At 47.5% G+C, this 18,999-nt stretch overlaps 1 protein-coding gene across 1 annotated transcript; it reads left to right on the forward strand.

Annotated features, from left to right (window-relative positions):
* Positions 1-1,380: 1,380 nt before the first annotated feature.
* Positions 1,381-16,791, forward strand: galnt12 (UDP-N-acetyl-alpha-D-galactosamine:polypeptide N-acetylgalactosaminyltransferase 12). The gene is made up of 10 exons (XM_030346962.1): positions 1,381-2,347; positions 2,812-2,981; positions 3,627-3,816; positions 4,506-4,691; positions 4,939-5,056; positions 7,725-7,901; positions 12,334-12,465; positions 13,359-13,472; positions 15,201-15,356; positions 15,485-16,791. Exons 1-10 carry the CDS (start codon positions 1,986-1,988, stop codon positions 15,623-15,625), a joined length of 1,746 nt encoding a protein of 581 aa, XP_030202822.1. The 5' UTR covers positions 1,381-1,985; the 3' UTR covers positions 15,626-16,791.
* Positions 16,792-18,999: the final 2,208 nt, after the last annotated feature.

Here is an 18,999-nt window from a genome sequence, read left to right on the forward strand (position 1 = left end):
ACTCGTCTATACGTTTACATATTGTAGCCTTGTTATATTGTGGTTTCATTTTCAATCTCCTTTCTCTGTTTGGCAATTTCAAATCAAAAACATAAATTTGTAATCCACTAAAAATATGGCGTTAGGTTCTGGTCAGGGCCCATCCCTCTAATCCCGGCGGATGATGACTGGTCCTTTAGCACCATCTATTGGTAGAAAGTACGCCACTGAGTTCTGCATTGATATTTCTCTGTTTACGTATGTTAAGAAGTTATAATGTGGTTATTATAATGCTGTCACTTTTATACTTATATACAATTATTTATTAATTTATATCTAAATTACAAAATTAAATATGAATAAATAAAACATGCATAAATAAACAAATGACACAGCTACACTATGTAACAAAATGAGCCAATGTGTCGGGCACGTGTAATTACCCAATTGATGGATGCCATTGCAGATCAGGTGTGCAGGTGGGCGGACCGCGCCATCGTTAGTACTTAGGTCCACATTACATTGTATTACTAAACAACGAGCTCAGTGTACCATTGGATATTACAACACCAGAGTGCCTGGTCTCTTTGTAGTTTAACAAAAAGGCTACTCAATCAGAGAGAATGAGACTCAAATGTCCTTTGCATACTGAATGATTGCCTTAATTATTTAACATTTTAATTTGCTTCAACATTCTTTAGTAATTGTATCATTGGTGTCCATCCTGGTCCATGTTTGGCATCGATTGATGTACTTGTGACCCCCTTACTAACAATGGCCACCGGCAATTATAACAACTATAATAAATGTATAACATGGCAAATTTATAAGGATTTTTTTTTTTACAACTTGGACAAAGCTCATATCGTGCTTAAAACCAACCGACTGTATACAAAACACCAAAAGTACTAAACTTCCTGTCCATGAACAGTTCGTGTGAGGAGGAGCGCACAAAATGAGTATCATTACCAAATCACGTGACTAGTCAACCCTTATCTACTTTATATGCCCTTGGACACGGAAGAAGTAAAAATACACATTAAACTGTATAGTGTACTGTGTTCGACAGAGAAGATTGACTTTACTGCCGCTGCTCATTTATTTTATGATGAATGCAAATGAAGGAATCCTGCTCCAGTCCCGTTGTGTATCGTTTTTACCCGTGTTGGAATTAGTGATTTCCGGTTTCATTTGTTTGTCTTCAAATTTAAAGGGCATTCAAACTTTCTTGTCCCGGAGAATAACCCAATATTAAATCAGGTTAATAATAAATAAGTAAACTAGACCAATGGTAACCGATTTTCATCATTTTTGTTGATAAACAGGCTGCACATCTGGTCACGAACATTAACGCGTTAAGGCTAGCCATACAACGAGTCTTTTACTTTGGTAAATACCGGATATTGATTACCCCTTTCACTGCGCGCTTGATGGCTTGGTCGAGCTCGAACTTCCAAGTTCAAGTAACTGGCTGGACTTAGTTTGTTTATCGGAGTTCAGGGTCTACTTCAGGAGGCTTTTCTTTAACCAGCCCGGGGTTGAACACAATAACACGCTGTGTGGCTATGCGTCAACACAGGGTGTAGTTGAGGTGAGAAGAAATCAGGAACAGAATAACAAACTGACCACGAAGCCAGTGGATGGGAGCTGTGCCTGATTTGACCTGGATCCACAGGAAGCCTTAATCCAACGCTGTTCCTCTGAATAATTGGTCCTGACAAATCCTCGCCAGTCCTAATTACACCACTCACTCACATCGAGGAAGGTGTGTCAGTGCGACTTTGATCCTCCAAAGTGGTGACGCCTTTCCAGCGGCACAAAGAAGTTGGGATGGACACAGAATGTTTCTTGAATCCAAACTACAACTAGCAATGCACACTTCTTGATGATAACCTGTTATGCAACGTCACACCGCTGTGTCCAATCCATCAGTAACCCGCTCCGTTTGATCAGAGTCGCTCGCTTGTGGTATGACACCGTTTAGCTGGAGAAGGAAGTGAGTGTGCATGATGGCACTCTACTGGAGGAGAATTAAATTAAAGTCAATTTTTCTACTTTTTGGAGCTTGTTTTGTGGGATATTTACTTTTTATGAGGAATAGTTCAGACAGTATGAGCTCTACAAGACGACGAGACGCCCCCGGGCCGCAGGACCCAGAGACGGACGAAGAGTTCCTCACGAAGCCTGTGTATGAGAAGCCTCCGCTGGATGTGAACGGACTGGGAGAACTGGGGAGAGCGGTCAAGCTCGATCTGCAAGGAGAGGATAAGAAAAAGGAGCAAGAGAGCATCGATAAACATCAGATTAATATATATGTCAGCGATAAGATTTCACTGCACCGCAGGTTGTCTGAAAGGCGAAATCCACTGTAAGTTTGTCAATGAGCTCTGTCAACACTTCTGCCCTGTCTTATGAAAGATATGTTATTTGTATGCAGCATTTCTGCTCCGTTAACAACTTTATATTGTGTCATGTTTACTCAGGGTGCGACATAGACTGCATACTCTGTGTAGGATATAGGCATATCATCAACCATTTTCTCATTACCCATGCGGAAATTGCGGAAACCATAAACCGTTATTTAACTCTGATGACTAGCCTCGGTAGACTAATGTTGTCATTATGTGTACCTACCAGCATCAACAGGCTCGAATGTAACCACTCTCCTTTATTGGATGGCGTCAAGCTTTTAATACCTTGCTTTTCATTCTCAGAAGTCCCTGATGACTCTGATGTCGTATATTACAAGATAGAAACTCCATTAAGGGGGCTGTACTGTTTCTCATGGTAGTGCTAGTCTGAACCCTATAATAAACCCTTCCTCCATGACAGTTGCAAGGAGGTGAAGTACGACTACCGGTCGCTGCCCACCACCTCGGTGGTCATTGCCTTCTACAACGAGGCCTGGTCAACCCTGCTGAGGACGGTGCACAGCGTGCTGGAGACGTCCCCTGACATCCTGCTCAAAGAGATCATCCTGGTGGACGACTACAGCGACCGAGGTAGGGACGGCCAGACGCTTGCATCAGCATCATGAGCACAGTTCAAAATTAGGGCTGAGAGCAACGGAGACAACCAGACTGACTGGTCACTCTTAAAGGGCCGCTATTTGACCTCCAGATGTGGTGACCTATTACAATCGTGTGACCTGTGACCCTGTGACATCACAAGTGGGAGTGTCCAACTAGATGTCTGATTGGTAGATAAGCCTACCAGATAAGCCTTGCTACAGTCCACTGGTTGGGCTGGTAGATGGTAGATCTATCCAGCAAACATCTGGGTTAGGGTTAATAATCAATGGGAGATGGATCTGAACTTTTGAGATAAGGGATTGCATCATTTGTGGAAAGTTGTCATCTCAACCCCAAAAAAATATGCAGTTTTTACATTCACATGTATATAATTTATATTTAATGCATGCATTAATAATTATCAGAGATTATTACATTTATTCGATTTGAATGTAAAATTATCGCTACATTTATTTTTATTTACTTTTGTGCATCATACGATTGTAATAATGAGAGAAAGTGACGTTTTGGTGTCTTTATGTCAGGAATTATGTGAAGCATCCCGTCAAGCCTTGGTAGATAAAGGCAGTTTGCATTTCTTTCTGTTTCCCGGACTCCTCTGTTATGCCCACATAGCGCACCTGAAGGCTCCGTTGGAAGCCTACATCTCTGGCTGGAGGAAGGTGCGCTTAATTCGCGCAAATAAGAGGGAGGGGCTAGTGCGCGCCCGGTTGCTAGGGGCCTCCATCTCTACCGGTGACGTGCTGACTTTCCTGGACTGCCACTGCGAGTGTCACACCGGCTGGCTGGAGCCCCTGCTCCAAAGGTGAGGAGACCCTCTGGGAGTGGCTAAGGAACATTGCTTGCGCTCTCCCTCTCACTCTTGCGAGGCCTTGAATACAAGGCCCCGCCTTGTATCCCCAAGCCAAGAAAAACAAGAGGAACCAATTTTGCCACGTGTGTATTAAAACCATAAAGGTGCTTGCACACCACCGCACGGCAACCGCCCTTATAACCGCCCTTATAGTGCGGCGGTTTGAAGTGCCAGGCGTTTTCAAAATGCATCATGCTGGGGCTGAAAGTTTCACACGGGGAAAGCTGAGCTCTAGGGCAAAATCTGTGCGCGTTCACGTGGGCGGCAACCGCTTCCTGGTAAACAGCCGCTTTTGTAACCGCCTCTCCTCTGCCGCCCTTCCCTCATTGAAATGAATGGAGGCGGCGAGTTGCCACGTGGCGGTGTGAAACCGGTTTAAGCCTTAAAAAAACAATTCCCTCTATGCAGCTTTGATTTACATTTAAGGCATTTAGCAGACGCGTTTATCCGAAGCGACTTCCAACGGTTAATACACACATTGACCCACTGCCGGAGTCAACCATGCACAGCGACTTCAGGAGCAGTTAGGGTTAAGTGTCTTGCTCACGGACACCTCAACTTTGAAACAACTAACACTCAATGCTGTCAGCAACACCTTCCAAGCCAACGCCCCTCTCCATGGTGTGCTCTGTTCTCTCTAGGATCAAGGAGGAGCCGTCGGCCGTGGTGTGTCCGGTGATCGACGTGATCGACTGGAACACCTTCCAGTACCTGGGCAACGCCGGGGAGCCCCAGATCGGAGGCTTCGACTGGCGGCTGGTCTTCACCTGGCACGTCGTACCGCCCTACGAGCAGCAGCGACGCCGCTCGCCCATCGATGTCATCAGGTGTGTGTGTGTGTGTGTGTGTGTGTGTGTGTGTGTGTGTGTGTGTGTGTGTGTGTGTGTGTGTGTGTGTGTGTGTGTGTGTGTGTGTGTGTGTGTGTGTGTGTGTGTGTGTGTGTGTCAGTAACCTGAACGCAATTAATAAATGTATAACATAAAAGATTTATACTTTTATAAATGCTTTAAGTGATACATAACCTTGTTGTTTTTTCAAACGGTTCAACTTATTGTTATATGTGACCCCCCCCAGGTCTCCTACCATGGCTGGGGGGCTGTTTGCCGTGAAGAAGGACTACTTCCTGTACCTGGGGACCTATGACACCGGGATGGAAGTGTGGGGCGGAGAGAACCTGGAGTTCTCCTTCAGGGTGAGATGAAAGACACACACACACACACACACACACACACACACACACACACACACACACACACACACACACACACACACACACACACACACACACACACACACACACACACACCACACACACACACACACACACACACACACACACACAAACACGTTGATGGTTCTACTATAGTCTGAGGAATAACCATGATTTGACAGTTTCCAGATTATTATTCGTTAATTATTGCACAACACAATCTACACGTCACATGAGAATTCTGTAATTAGAGGATCTATTGTATTTATTCAACACAAAAATTAAAGGATGTAAATGAACATCTATTATGCAGGTGCTATTAATCGCTGCACTTGGTATAGTGTGCAGTGATTAATATAGGTATAGTGCCTGAAGTCTCCTCCACTTAATGAGGTCCTATGGTATAGTGCCTGAAGTCTCCTCCACTTAATGAGGTCCTATGGTATAGTGCCTGAAGTCTCCTCCACTTAATGAGGTCCTATGGTATAGTGCAGGCATCTCCAAACGGCGGACCGCGGTCCGGGTCCGGACCAAGTGACATTCCTATCCGGACCCATGACGAATTCAAAATAATAATTAAAAAAAAAAAAGATCATTTTTTTTATTTTTTTTTATGATTTCACTATACAAAGCATGATTACGTTAGTGAAATCATTTCTCACTGAAATACAAATTGAAAAGTAGAATACTCTGTTGTACAGCATAAAAACAGCAAAAAGCAATGACCTTCACAGAGCGAAGATCATGCACTCACCGAACTCCCCCCCTCCCTCCGTCTGTCATTGCATGTGTGTTAAGGGTCACTCAAATAATAGCCAATCAAATTTTTTGTTTACCGGAAGAGCGATTTGGAATGAGAAAATGGCTTGCTCGAAAATAAGGAAATCTGACCCAGAAAACAGACATTTTAAAGATGAATGGACTGACCAATACATGTTCATTCTCCCGCAAGGCAGTACAAAACCTTTGTCTTTTATGTATTGAAACCATGGCGCTGATAAAAAGAGGGAATATTAAGTGGCATTACGAATCCAAACACAGATCCTTCGAGGAAAAGTATCCCCAGAAGTCAGAAGTAAGAGCGTGGAAAATATCCGAGCTGAGAGCTCGGTATGAGAGGTCTACGCGTGTCTTCACACACTCATTTACAGGCCAGCAACGTGCAAAGGAATGCTCACTTAAGATTGCATGGATTTTGGGGCAAAAAATAATAATAATCAGTGACACGACTGTTGTGAAGGAGTGCTTGAACGCCGATGCCGAGACGTTACTTGAAGGTAAACAAAGGGATGAAGTGTGTGAAAAAATAAAGCAAATCCCAATGTGAGCTGCAACGACAACCAGAAAACCTGAAATGTTATCAGATGACGCACTAATGCTCTTTTTTGTGTTTATTTGAAATGTAGGCCTGGTGTACCTGTTTTGCTTACTTGAAATGTAGGCCTAAATGCACTTTGTGTTTATTTGAAGTGTAGGCCTAAAGTTCCTGTTCTTCTTACTTCACATGTAGGCCTTATGCACTTTTTTATGTTTACTTGAATTGCAGGCCTAATGTACCTGTTTTGTTTACTTGAAATATTAATATGCGTTACTTTGTCTTACTAGTTTTTCATGGTTAAAAGTAAGCTATTTGGAAATTGAAAATAAATACACATGAAATTATAAGGTAATATGCCGTGTTGATTGTATTTGACAAAAGAAGGCTATTAGGGATCGGACCTTTCTTGGAAGGAATTTTTAGCAACTGGACCTTGTTCAATTTTAATTGAAGACCCCAGGTATAGTGCCTGAAGTCTCCTCCACTTAATGAGGTCCTATGGTCTAGTGCCTGAAGTCTCCTCCACTTAATGAGGTCCTATGGTATAGTGCCTGAAGTCTCCTCTACTTAATGAGGTGCTATGGTATAGTGCCTGAAGTCTCCTACACTTAATGAGGTCCTATGGTATAGTGCCTGAAGTCTCCTCCACTTAATGAGGTCCTATGGTGTAGTGCCTGAAGTCTCCTCCACTTAATGAGGTCCTATGGTATAGTGCCTGAAGTCTCCTACACTGACGACTACAGGCGTTTCCTCGGTGGAAACCAAACCAAAACGACGGGTGCACACACACACACACACACACACACACACACACACACACACACACACACACACACACACACACACACACACACACACACACACACAGAGTGAGAGTTGTTGATCTTGTTTTATACACTGTGTGTGTATAATAGGTGTGTTCGCTGCAGTATCGACTTCCTTCATTGTCTCTTTTCTAAAGCCACATTTTCTTTTGCTACTAGAGGTCCTGTGGTATGCTCAGCCTACGGGTATTAGTTCTGGTTTCCAATGCCTCAGGCTTACCTTGAACATCTTTACACATGCCCCGAACACACATGCAAAAATGCATGAACACGTAAACTGACTGTTACGACTCAAGAACTCAGATAAAACTGGACAGAAGCATTTTGGTGACAAATCTCTCCGATCATTTCAAGGGGAAATTGACCATTCATATTTCACTCTAATGAGAAATATGTATTCATTGATTGCTAATAAACTCTATAACAAGGAAATCCATCTCATTGGCTGACATGCCATGACTGACAGTGGTAGAAAAGTGAACTCATTTATTTTGTTAACGTATTGTAGATCTGGCAGTGTGGGGGCACCCTGGAGGTCCACCCCTGCTCCCACGTGGGCCACATCTTCCCCAAGAAGGCCCCCTACTCACGGAGCAAGGCGCTGTCCAACAGCGTGCGTGCTGCCGAGGTCTGGATGGATGACTACAAGAACCTCTACTACCACCGCAACCCCCACGCTAGGCTGGTGAGTCGCAGAGTGAGGGAGTGGGTGAGGGAGGGCGCGGGTGAGGGAGGGAGCGGGTGAGGGAGGGAGCGGTAGAGGGAGCGGTTGAGGGAGGGAGTGGGTGAGGGAGGGATTGGGTGAGGGCGGGCGCGGGTGAGGGAGGGCGCGGGTGAGGGAGGGAGCGGGTGAGTGAGGGCGCGGTTGAGGGAGGAAGGGGGTGAGGGAGCGGATGAGGGAGGGAGCGGGTGAGGGAGTGGGTGAGGGATTGAGGGAGTGTCTGAGAGAGTGGGCGTGTGAAGGAGCCTGCCGTAACTCCTCCTGTCTTCATTGCACAATGATAGAGTTGTGCAACATATATATTTGTACATCTCTTTCATAAGACGGGGCAGTAGTGTTTAAAGACCTTGTTGACCAACTCACAGTGGATGTGAGTTGTGAGGGTGAGGGTGAGCCGTGTGAGTCCATCATCAGAGTGTCCTGACTGTGTGTGCCAATTATCCTGAGGGAGTCAACAGCCCTGGAAACGTAATTATTGGGAGGGAAGGACTATCTTTTGTACGGCTGGGGAAATGGACGGCTTTCTTTCCCTAATGGTTTCCAACAATTTCTCAGAACTGACATGCATCCAAAGGGGGCTTTTGCCCTCTGCATAAACCCCTGGCATCCACGGGCTGTGGTGGTGGAAACGCTCCACTGACTTTTAGGTGACACAACTGAAACGTGAGTGGCACATTTGTTGGTGAGGTGGCGCGTCAGACTCCACGGTGTGTGATTACCCACCTGACGTGTGTGTGTGTGTGTGTGTGTGTGTGTGTGTGTGTGTGTGTTGTGTGTGTGTGTGTGTGTGTGTGTGTTGTTGTGGTGTGTGTGTGTGTGTGTGTGGTGTGTCACACGGTGTAGTTAAGGGTTGACATTGCCCGTAACGGTGTGATCAGTGGCGTCATGGGGCTGAGAGGAGCTGCTTGTGCCAAACGAGAGAAGAGAAGTGGGTCAGGGCATGAGAGGTAGGAAAGAGGAAGGGGAGATTAAGGCAGGAGAGGTAGGAGAGAGGAAGAAAGATTAAAAGCAGGAGAGGTAGGAGAGGAAGGGAGATCAAGGCGGGAGAGGTAGGCGAGAGGAAGGTAGATTATGTCTGGAGCGCTAGGTTAGAAGAGAGAGGATGGTATATTAAGGGCAGGAGAGAGATGTGGTAAGGACAGGCAGGCAGGTAGGTGTCAGGAGAGAGCTTGTAAAACAGGCCAAAGTCTTTAGTTTGGAATTTTATGCCAGATATACATTTACATTTACATTTAGGGCATTTAGCAGACGCTTTTATCCAAAGCGACTTACAATAATTAACATTTGTCATAAGAAGGTGCATCAATATATCGCTGTCGGTACAGAAAGGATGTTCATAGAACCAAGTGCAAGTAAAACATCGCTAGGCTAACCAATTCCCTGTGTTGCAGCAATGATAGCAGCTACCTGCAGTTGCTACACAGTTAAGTACTATAATACAATAGCAATACAACACAATGCAGTGTACAATGCTGGCCAGAGGGGGAGTCCGCTATGCAGAGTCGAGGTGGACTCTGAACAGGTGAGCCTTGAGTCCTTTTCGGAGATAGTGAGCGACTGCGATCCTGAGAGCGGCAGAGAACTCGTTCCACCACTGAGGTCCCAAAAACCGAGAAAAGTTGTGACTTTGCTGAACGGCCTTTGCTAGCTCTTAGCGATGGCGGTACCAGACGTCCAGCAGAGGTAGTTGAGTGGAAGGATCTGGATGCGCTGCAAAGGTTTAATCGCAGAGGGAGGAAGTCCAGCCAGGAGTGAGTTGCAGTAGTCGAGGCGGGAGATGACCAGTTTTTGGACTAGAAGCTGAGCTGCTTCCCTTGTGAGAAGGGCCGGGATTCTGCGGATGTTGTAAAGTGCCAATCTGCAGGATCGGGCCACTGCAGTGATGTTTTGCGGTGCAGCATAACTGATTGTCCAATACCACAACCGAGGTTTTCTGGCAGTTGGAGAAGGAGATACAGTGATGTTCTCAACGGTGACCAGTAAGTCCATGTCTGGGCAATCTTTCTCTGGGATTAGGAGGAGCTCGGTTTTGTTGAGGTTAAGCCTCAGGTGATGATCAGTTGTCCAGGTGCTGATGTCCGCCAGACATTCCGTTATGCGTGTTGCCATCAGGGCTTTATCAGATGAGTGGAAGAGAGAAATAGCTGAGTGTCGTCAGCATAGCAGTGATAGGAAAAGCCGTGTGATACAATTACCGAGCCCAGCGATCTGGTATAGAGGGAGAACAGAAGAGGCCCCAGTACAGAGCCTTGAGGGACACCAGTTTCAAGCGTGCAAGGTTTGGACAAGGAGCCATGTGAACCAGGAAAGAGCAGATTCAGCGATGCCAAGTTCGGCAAGAGTGGCAAGTAGGATCTGGTGGTTCACTGTGTCAAATGCTGCGGACAGGTCGAGGAGAATGTGAACCGATGAGAGGGACGAGGCTCTGGCAGCATGGAGGGATTCAGTCACCGCGAGGAGAGCCGCCTCAGTGGAGTGTGCCTTCTTGAAACCTGACTGGTGAGGGTCAAGGAGGTTGTTAGATGAGAGATAGGAGGACAGTTGGTTAGCAACGGCTATGCAAATAGGTTAATGTCTGCATTCTGGTACATGTGTCTTAAGTTGAGCTGTGGAGCTAATGCCTTGGCACCTGGAGAGTTAAATCAGGCGATAATGCTAACTGGTAGCGGGTACGCACAGGGAGATAGCGCTACGGGTGGACAATGGAGTGACCACCGAGTGAACCACATTCACTCCTATTTATTGGCTCGGTATGGTTCATTCTCTCGTTGAGACTTACTGTCTATAAAAGTCGTCTATATAGAGACACTCTGTTACCGGCCCCCTTAAAGGCGTGCACACACACACACACACACACGGACACGGACACACACACACACACACACACACACACACACACACACACACACACACACACACACACACACACACACACACACACGGACACGGACACGGATACGGACACACACAGTTGATTGTATCTTTTTTTATACACTGTATAAAATAAAATAAATGTGCTCTTAAACATCGGCATGAGACGACATAAAACCAGGATCTACATATCAGACGAAATGGCTCGTGGAAACAATCCCTGGACACTCCTCCGACGTGTGTACGACCAGCCTATCAGCTTTCGAACCAGGATGTTTGTGTATGTTCACTTCTGATCAGATCCAATCTATGTGTGCAATGGGTGCGGCACCCTTACTGTTTTTTTGCCTAATGTCTTTTAATTCAACAACCTGGCGCCGCCCACGCCCAGAGCTCAGCAACATGTGCCAGAAAACGTGGTTTAAAGTGTTTTAATGTTTTATGGGAGTCTGATTTGTTAAACAGGGATCCAGATTTGATGGTCTTCTTATAATCTGGATCCTGGATGATTCTTAGCATTGGTATCAGCGTGTACTTTAGGCTCCCTGATCGCTTTCGGCATGACTTAAACATATTTGACTATAGGCTAGAGCCAATACTGTGACATGCAGCACCAATCTGCATGTCTCTGTCATTACAGTCGTAATCCATAGCTGTATTCTCTAACTCAAGACATGTCTAACACAAGGCCTGCAGGCGAATCCGGCCCGCTACCTCATTTTATTTATTATTTAAATAATAAAATAAAATAGTCTCACAATACCAACCGCGAAATAACGGTGTCATGACGTTAGTTGAAAAGTGCTACAAATATTCCCAAAATGTCAAAGAGAAAAGTTTATGCAGAGGAAAGGCAATTTAATGAAAGATGGGTAAGAACATGCATGTTTGTGCTTCAAGGAGAAAAACAGTCTGTCTTCTGTGCTTCAAGGCAGTTATAATGATGGTAAAACAATGTTATAATACCACAGAGAAATGTGCTTACAATATATTTTTTAATGTATGTAATTGCATGTACAATATTTGTACACTTGAATAAATAATAATCAAATTCAGAGACAGTAATTTAACAATATGTTAAGCAGTAGTTACATTTATATAGTCTAACAGTTACAATTGGCCGTTTGGGGGCAACCATAATGCTGATGTGGCCCGGGGTGAAATGAGTTGGACACCCCTGCTCTTACTCGTCTATTATTCTTAGTGGTTTTACTCGCCTGCTTCTTGCAACAGTTCCATGAAAACTGTTTGTATTTTTAGATGCTTAAAAAGAGTGCAACATGGTTGTAGCGCGACTATTGTAACGCGGGAATTACCAAAGGTCAATTACTTGTATATGAGATACAGGATACACTGGCAATACATGTTTGTCTCCTGTCTCGGATTAAAAAAGAGCCTCAACCCTTTAACATTGCTTTATAAACGTTTTTTAATCATTTCAAATGCAGTAAATGAGCAGGGAGAGGAGGTAGGCTCTTCCTCGTGCTGGTGGTGTATTCAATAAAGGCTTGATGCGTGTTCCTAGGAAGCCTTCGGGGACGTGACGGCGCGGCTGCAGCTGAGACAGAAGCTGGGCTGCAAGAGCTTCAAGTGGTTCCTGGACACCATCTACCCAGACCTCTCTGTCCCGGAGGACCGGCCCGGCATGTTCGGCATGGTGAGCAACGGCACGCCGGTAGACACCCTGGACCCGGTGGACATGATGGATCCATTTAGATCTACCACCCATCACTGTGCTCCTAAATATTCACACTGACGATCCCATTCAGCCGATGCCCTGGAGATCAGCTAGTCTTCCTGGGGTCAAGACAATGTTGTAAATTGCACTCACGCTAATTATTTAACAATAGCAGACAAACATTGAGGTAAAGAAATTAAAATAGCAGCAACGCATCTTTTAATTGATGTTTTTACGCATTTGATTTCAGGTACACCTTTCGAGTTAGAATCGTAATCGTATTTTTCTAAATGAACGAGATATCCCAAAATCCTAGTGTGAAGCTCGCCTTCACTTGAGAGCTTGATACCATGGAAGTGTTTTTACTTTTACTTTTTACTTACATTTTTACTTATTCTTCTTTTATTTACTTATATTGAGATATTGGCAGATGGTTGTGTACTTAGTAATAAAGATCATCATTGTTATCAGTTTGTTGAATTTGTCAAGCACCTCTGGATGTTGCGGTTGTTCAGATGGAAGCCCATTCTGACATAATTTTGCCTGTAACTCGTAACCCCTTAGATCTCATTCCTGAGATTGTATAGAATAGTTGGAGGGTCAGGCTGTAAATGAGCTGCAACTGCACTCCATGCAGGCGAGGGCTTCAGGCTGAATATTGAGGTGTTATTTCAGAAAAACTTTCGTATTTTCCATTAAATGTTTTTCTTGGAATTCTGAGAATCATCTTGTTAATTCAGAAAAACAGGGTAAATTTTTTTTCTGATTTGAATTCATTACGCTTCCGATAAGAGGCACTGTGTTTCTGTGAATAACACGGTCCATGTCTATGGAGAGAGACAGCTTTGATGATGCCTGTTTGTCTGTTTTAGCTGAAGAATCGCGGCATGACCAACTACTGCTTCGACTACAACCCTCCTAACGATATCCTGGTGTCGGGCGAAAGGATCATCCTGTACTCGTGCCACGGCATGGGCCAGAACCAGGTGCCTCCCGCCCGACGCTTGACCCAATAGCTGACTGGCATAGATGAATGAGAGAGGGAGAGAGAGAGACGATCAGCCTCAGCCATCCGTTTCCAGGAGTAAACGCATGTTGGCTCCGGAGGGTCTGCTTAGCTTATGAGATGGAGGGGGGTGACCTGTAAACGGAAGGTTGCTAGTTTCCGCCTCGCTGAGTGTCGACGTGTCCCTGAGAAAGACACCTCATCGCTACCGCTCCTGACGAGCTGGCTTTCGCCTTGCATGGTTGACTCCAACGTCGGTGTGTGCATGTGTGTATGAAAGTCGCTTTGGAGAAAAGCATCTGCTAAAAAGCCAATGTTCTGTTCTCAACTTCCCCTTTTCCAACACATCCCAGCCAACTCCATTATAATAACAATAACCGCCTCCATCGTTCCGAACGATCCACACCTTGTCTATTTCCCCTTTTATTTATTTGCATATCTTTTCTCCTGTTCTTTTGTTATTGAATGAGCCCCCACCTCCTCCCCCACCACCTCCCCTCCCAACCCACGAAGGAGTGGTGGAGCTGGTTTCCAACGTGTTCAGTTTGTTGCAATCTGCAAGCTCACCTCTCTCACCTACACACTGCACTTCTGAGCATTGCTTTGAGTGTCAATTGGCTCCCATATCACCACAACACACGCTCACACCCAAGTGCCATGCCATGTTTGTTTTTCCTAATACGTTTAGTGGGAACTTCCTGGTTCAAAATACACACTCAGGCACGCACGCACGCACGCACGCACGCACGCACGCACGCACGCACGCACGCACGCACGCACGCACGCACGCACGCACGCACGCACGCACGCACGCACGCACGCACGCACGCACGCACGCACGCACGCACGCACGCACGCACGCACGCACGCACGCAGGCACAGGCAGGCATGCAGGCAGGCAGGCAGGCAGGCAGGCAGGCAGGCAGGCAGGCAGGCAGGCAGGCAGGCAGGCAGGCAGGCAGGCAGGCAGGCAGGCAGGCAGGCAGGCAGGCAGGCAGGCAGGCAGGCAGCAGGCAGGCAGGCAGGCAGACAGGCAGGCAGGCAGGCAGGCAGGCACAGGGCAGGCAGGCAGGCAGCAGGCAGGCAGGCAGGCAGGCAGGCAGGCAGGCAGGCAGGCAGCAGGCAGGCAGGCAGGCAGGCAGGCAGGCAGGCAGGCAGGCAGGCAGGCAGGCAGGCAGGCAGGCAGGCAGGCAGGCAGGCAGGCAGGCAGCAGGCAGGCAGGCAGGCAGGCAGGCAGGCAGGCAGGCAGGCAGGCAGCCAGGCAGGCAGGCAGGCAGGCAGGCAGGCAGGCAGGCAGGCAGGCAGGCAGGCAGGCAGGCAGGCAGGCAGGCAGGCAGGCAGGCAGGCAGGCAGGCAGGCAGGCAGGCAGGCAGGCAGGCAGGCAGGCAGGCAGGCAGGGAGGCAGGCAGGCAGGCAGGCAGGCAGGCAGGCAGGCAGGCAGGCAGGCAGGCAGGCAGGCAGGCAGGCAGGCAGGCAGGCAGGCAGGCGCAGGCAGCAGGCAGGCAGGCAGGCAGGCAGGCAGGCAGCAGGCAGGCAGGCAGGCAGGCAGGCAGGCAGGCAGGCAGGCAGGCAGGCAGCAGGCAGGCAGGCAGGCAGGCAGGCAGGCAGCAGGCAGGCAGGCAGGCGCAGCAGGCAGGCAGGCAGGCAGGGTGGGTGAAGCCTTCCTCCAGCAGCGACATCCCTAACTTGGGACCCCCTCCTCCTGCAGTTCTTTGAGTTCACCTCCGCCGGGGAGATCCAGTACAACACCAGGGCCCCGGAGGGCTGTGCTGCGGTCGACAACGTGTCCACCTACCTCACCGTCATGCACTGCAGCGGTCACCTCAAACCCGTGCCGCCCGACCAGAAGTTTGAGTTCCGGAAGGTAACGCCCCACGCCACTGGGTTTGAACTCGCCTTTGAGTGACACGTCCAACCCCATGTGTGTTCAGCGTGCCCCTTGACGCAGTCGTCGTCACCTCTGTATGGAAACGTTGTCTGTTCCTCCCTCAGGACGGGACCCTGTTCCACCCGGGCAGCAACAAGTGCCTGGAGGCGGTGTCCAAGACGGACAACGGCAAGCCGGCGCCCGGCCTGCGAACGTGCAGCGACTCGGCCAACCAGCACTGGGTCTTTGAGGAGAGGATGCCCTAGTACAGCGGGGGGGCGGGGGCTCGTCTCTCATTGGTGGGACCCTGGTCAAGTGTGAGGTGATCAAAATCGGGGTCGAATTAAGAGATGTTCTACGTTTACCGTCTCCTTCTGAGAATCGACCAGAACGCAAGGAAGGAGTGGTTTTCCGCCCTTTTTCCGGGCTTTTATTTTGAACTTTTGGTTTCTCATCACAGCTTGCTGTTATTGGACCAATTAGGATAAGTACAGGTGACCTGCACCATGAAGTCATTTTCAGCTCAATTTTATAATGGAAGATGAAGATAACGTCGTTCGCTCAATCTCACGCAAAGTTTATGCTGGTCCACACATCGGGGAGGGACGAGAGAACGTGGAATATTCCAGATTCAACTGGTTCGGCAAACTTGTGAGAAGAGTTGACCTTTGTGATTATACATCCTAGCGCTTGGACCTGATGTCCTAGACTGCAGCACTGTGTCATTGTTGAGTCGGCACCATTCAGGGACGTTGATCTCAATCACGGTGTCCACTAGAGGGCGCCAACACACCATTTAGTAATTAGCCTCCAACTGCCGCCAGGCGTTTTTTGACCTTTCTAACCGTTCACTAGTTTGGGTTTTTGTCTAGATCATTAGTTTAGCAATGGCCTTATGTTCGCCTCATCCACTCTGATGACGGCAGAAATACGCAGGTTTTGGAGGAATCTTTATTTTCTTTCACAAGACTTTGCAGTGCTAACAACAGAAGGCAAAACCATGGTTAAATGTTTTTGGAGTCGCTCCCATCGTGTTGGTTACTCCTAATTCTTAGTGTTGATATCCCTGTTAGCCAATAAGTCATGGACAGCTTTTCTAGGGGGGAAGGGTGCTGATGTGCATTCAAATCTTGACCTGTGTACTCATTTCCATTTGATTCATTTCATATGAAGTATGTATTTTTGTGTGTTTTCATTCTCATTTGAATGTCAGTCTGTGTTGCTACGTCGATTTGCTGTTGAATACTGCAAATACTAATTGAAGGTATTTTCCTTGATTATTTATAAAAGTGCCTTATCCTTGACAGAAAGACAGCCAACCAACGTATGAGAAAAAATCATCATGGATAATATGTGATTAATATAATACTACACACTTGTTTTTACTATCGATTACAAAAATATAAAATGGGCAAAATAATGTCTAACCCCTGTCTGGAAGTCATTTTCCTTCCCTACACGTTTGTTACGTCTTTGCATTACCCTCTGTATCGTTCCTTCCCTGTGTGTGTGTGTGTGTGTGTGTGTCGGTCCATTGTGTACACAGTAGGCTACACAACTCACGCACACACCTAAGAACCGTGTGTGTGTGTGTGTGTGTGTGTGTGTGTGTGTGTGGTGGGGGGCAGGACAGCTGTGGACACCTGCTCATTGCTGGAGTGACATATGGATGGTTCTGGTCGCACGGTGGCTGGATTTCCGCTCTGTCTACTCCGACTCCTTTTAGATATATTGTGTCTTTTTATATATTTATTTTCAGGGTAGTGAAGGGCGAGGAAACTGATTGGTGGAACACGAGAGCCGGTTATTCACAGAGCATTCACAGCCTGAGGTCTAAAGAGGAGAGAGCGAAGGAATGGATGGATGGATGGAGATGGAAAGAGTGTGTGTGTGTGTGTGTGTGTGTCTGTGCATGCGGGTGTTCAGCACTCAAAGCAATTTCCTGTTCCATTTAGGAACGGAAGTCATGCGCTGTGAGCTTTTGTGTGAGGAAGGGGCGGAGTCGTGACGAGGTGGAGTGAAGCTATTTACGACGTCTTTGATCGATAACCTCTCCGGTCAGCGGGGCCCTGGGTCCGCTGTGGCCCCCGGTGTTTCATACTTGACTCGATCGCGACCCCGGAAGGAATGGCTGCACATGGCTCACATTTATTCAGATTCTGTCCACTTATGGAGAGTGAAAGGTCTACCCTGTGTGCTCTATGGCACGGGAGTCAGAATTATAGCTGTTTGATACTTTCATTTGAATCACCTCCCCATACAGGTTAGGCAGTCATGGACCTAAAGTGTGTGTGGGGGGGGGGGGGGGGGGGGGGGGTGGGGACCATTAGCAGGGGTTGCATGGGCGCAGTGACAGCGCTCTGGTACGGTTCATCTGGGGCCGGCTGGACCTGCTGGAGCGCTACGGTCTCTGGTGCGGCGCGGGGCAGAGCCAGCTGGCCGCGTTGGGCAGCCCTCAGCAGGTCCTGGGCTACAACTCCTACATGATCGCAGGGCCTCCAAGACACGCAACGCTCCCACTACCACAACATCTAGATTGAAAAAGTACAAATAGGATCAGCTGGCAGATAATGCCGCGGTGGCCAATCCAAGTGTTTTGGGGGCGCGTCCAGGTGGGGAGTGACACACTAATCCCTCTGAATGCAGAAACCAATAGAATCCAGCAGCCCTTTTCAATCGTCCTCCGCTGCCGTCTTTAAGACACTGAAGAGCTTCATTGCCTGGGCTTTGAGGGCCCGTATAAACCTCCCATCTGCCTCTTATTAGTGTTCTTCGTACTCCCCCGGTGCCATCTGTTAGGCCAGACACGTCCTTTTCGCTGTGCCCTTCCACTGGCGGTATGTAAATGTAATACGCCGATCCATGGCAATAAACCCTGTATTGGTAGTTAGGAGGCTGCGACGGTCGTATGTTTCTGACAGAACATGAAGCAATGCTTTTTTTTATTTTTATGTCGTACTCGCCCCTGTCCCCGGTGCCTGCGGCTTGTTTTAATGGAGGCTGTATTTCAGGTGTGTGATACCGGCTGGGGACCACACATGCTAAGTGGAACGTTGGGCTTGGAGCTCCATTGTGTTGGAGCAAAGGTTTATAAAGTCCAACCCCAGAGGTGTCGATGTGTTTAAGGGACGTAGTGTTCCGTTTTCAAGGTATTGCTCTATCGTAATCTTCTACAAAAAATGACTCGCCTGGAGGCCTTAAAATCAACATTTATGTTAGCAGAACGATTTGTGTAACTACAATGTTGTTCTCCCCACACGCATTCCTATGGGCTTGTCCAAATCGACCTAATGCAAATTAAATGAAAATTAATGAACAAATCTGTTGTTTTTCCACATAATATGTCCAAATTCTTAGGCTCGTTGTTGGTAATCCGTGTGTGACTCATCTGCATCCACAATGAGTCCATTTGTCATCACCCGTTCCTAACAAGGGTGGGAGAGGGGGGAAGTTGCAAAAAAACAATAGGCCCGACCCTACAGTGGGTGGCGCGTGTTCTGTTAGCGACCATTCACTGGGTCGGAATCTAAATCACTGATGGGCGAGAGGAACCGCCCAATGTACGTTCGGACCCTTGGACCCTAGCAACTTCCATATGGAGTGGAATCAGGCTGGTGGTGACAGAAAGACTGAAGGGAGG

The sequence above is a fragment of the Gadus morhua genome, chromosome 22 (assembly GCF_902167405.1).
Source record: "Gadus morhua chromosome 22, gadMor3.0, whole genome shotgun sequence".
In the NCBI taxonomy this organism is placed as follows: Eukaryota; Metazoa; Chordata; class Actinopteri; order Gadiformes; family Gadidae; genus Gadus; species Gadus morhua.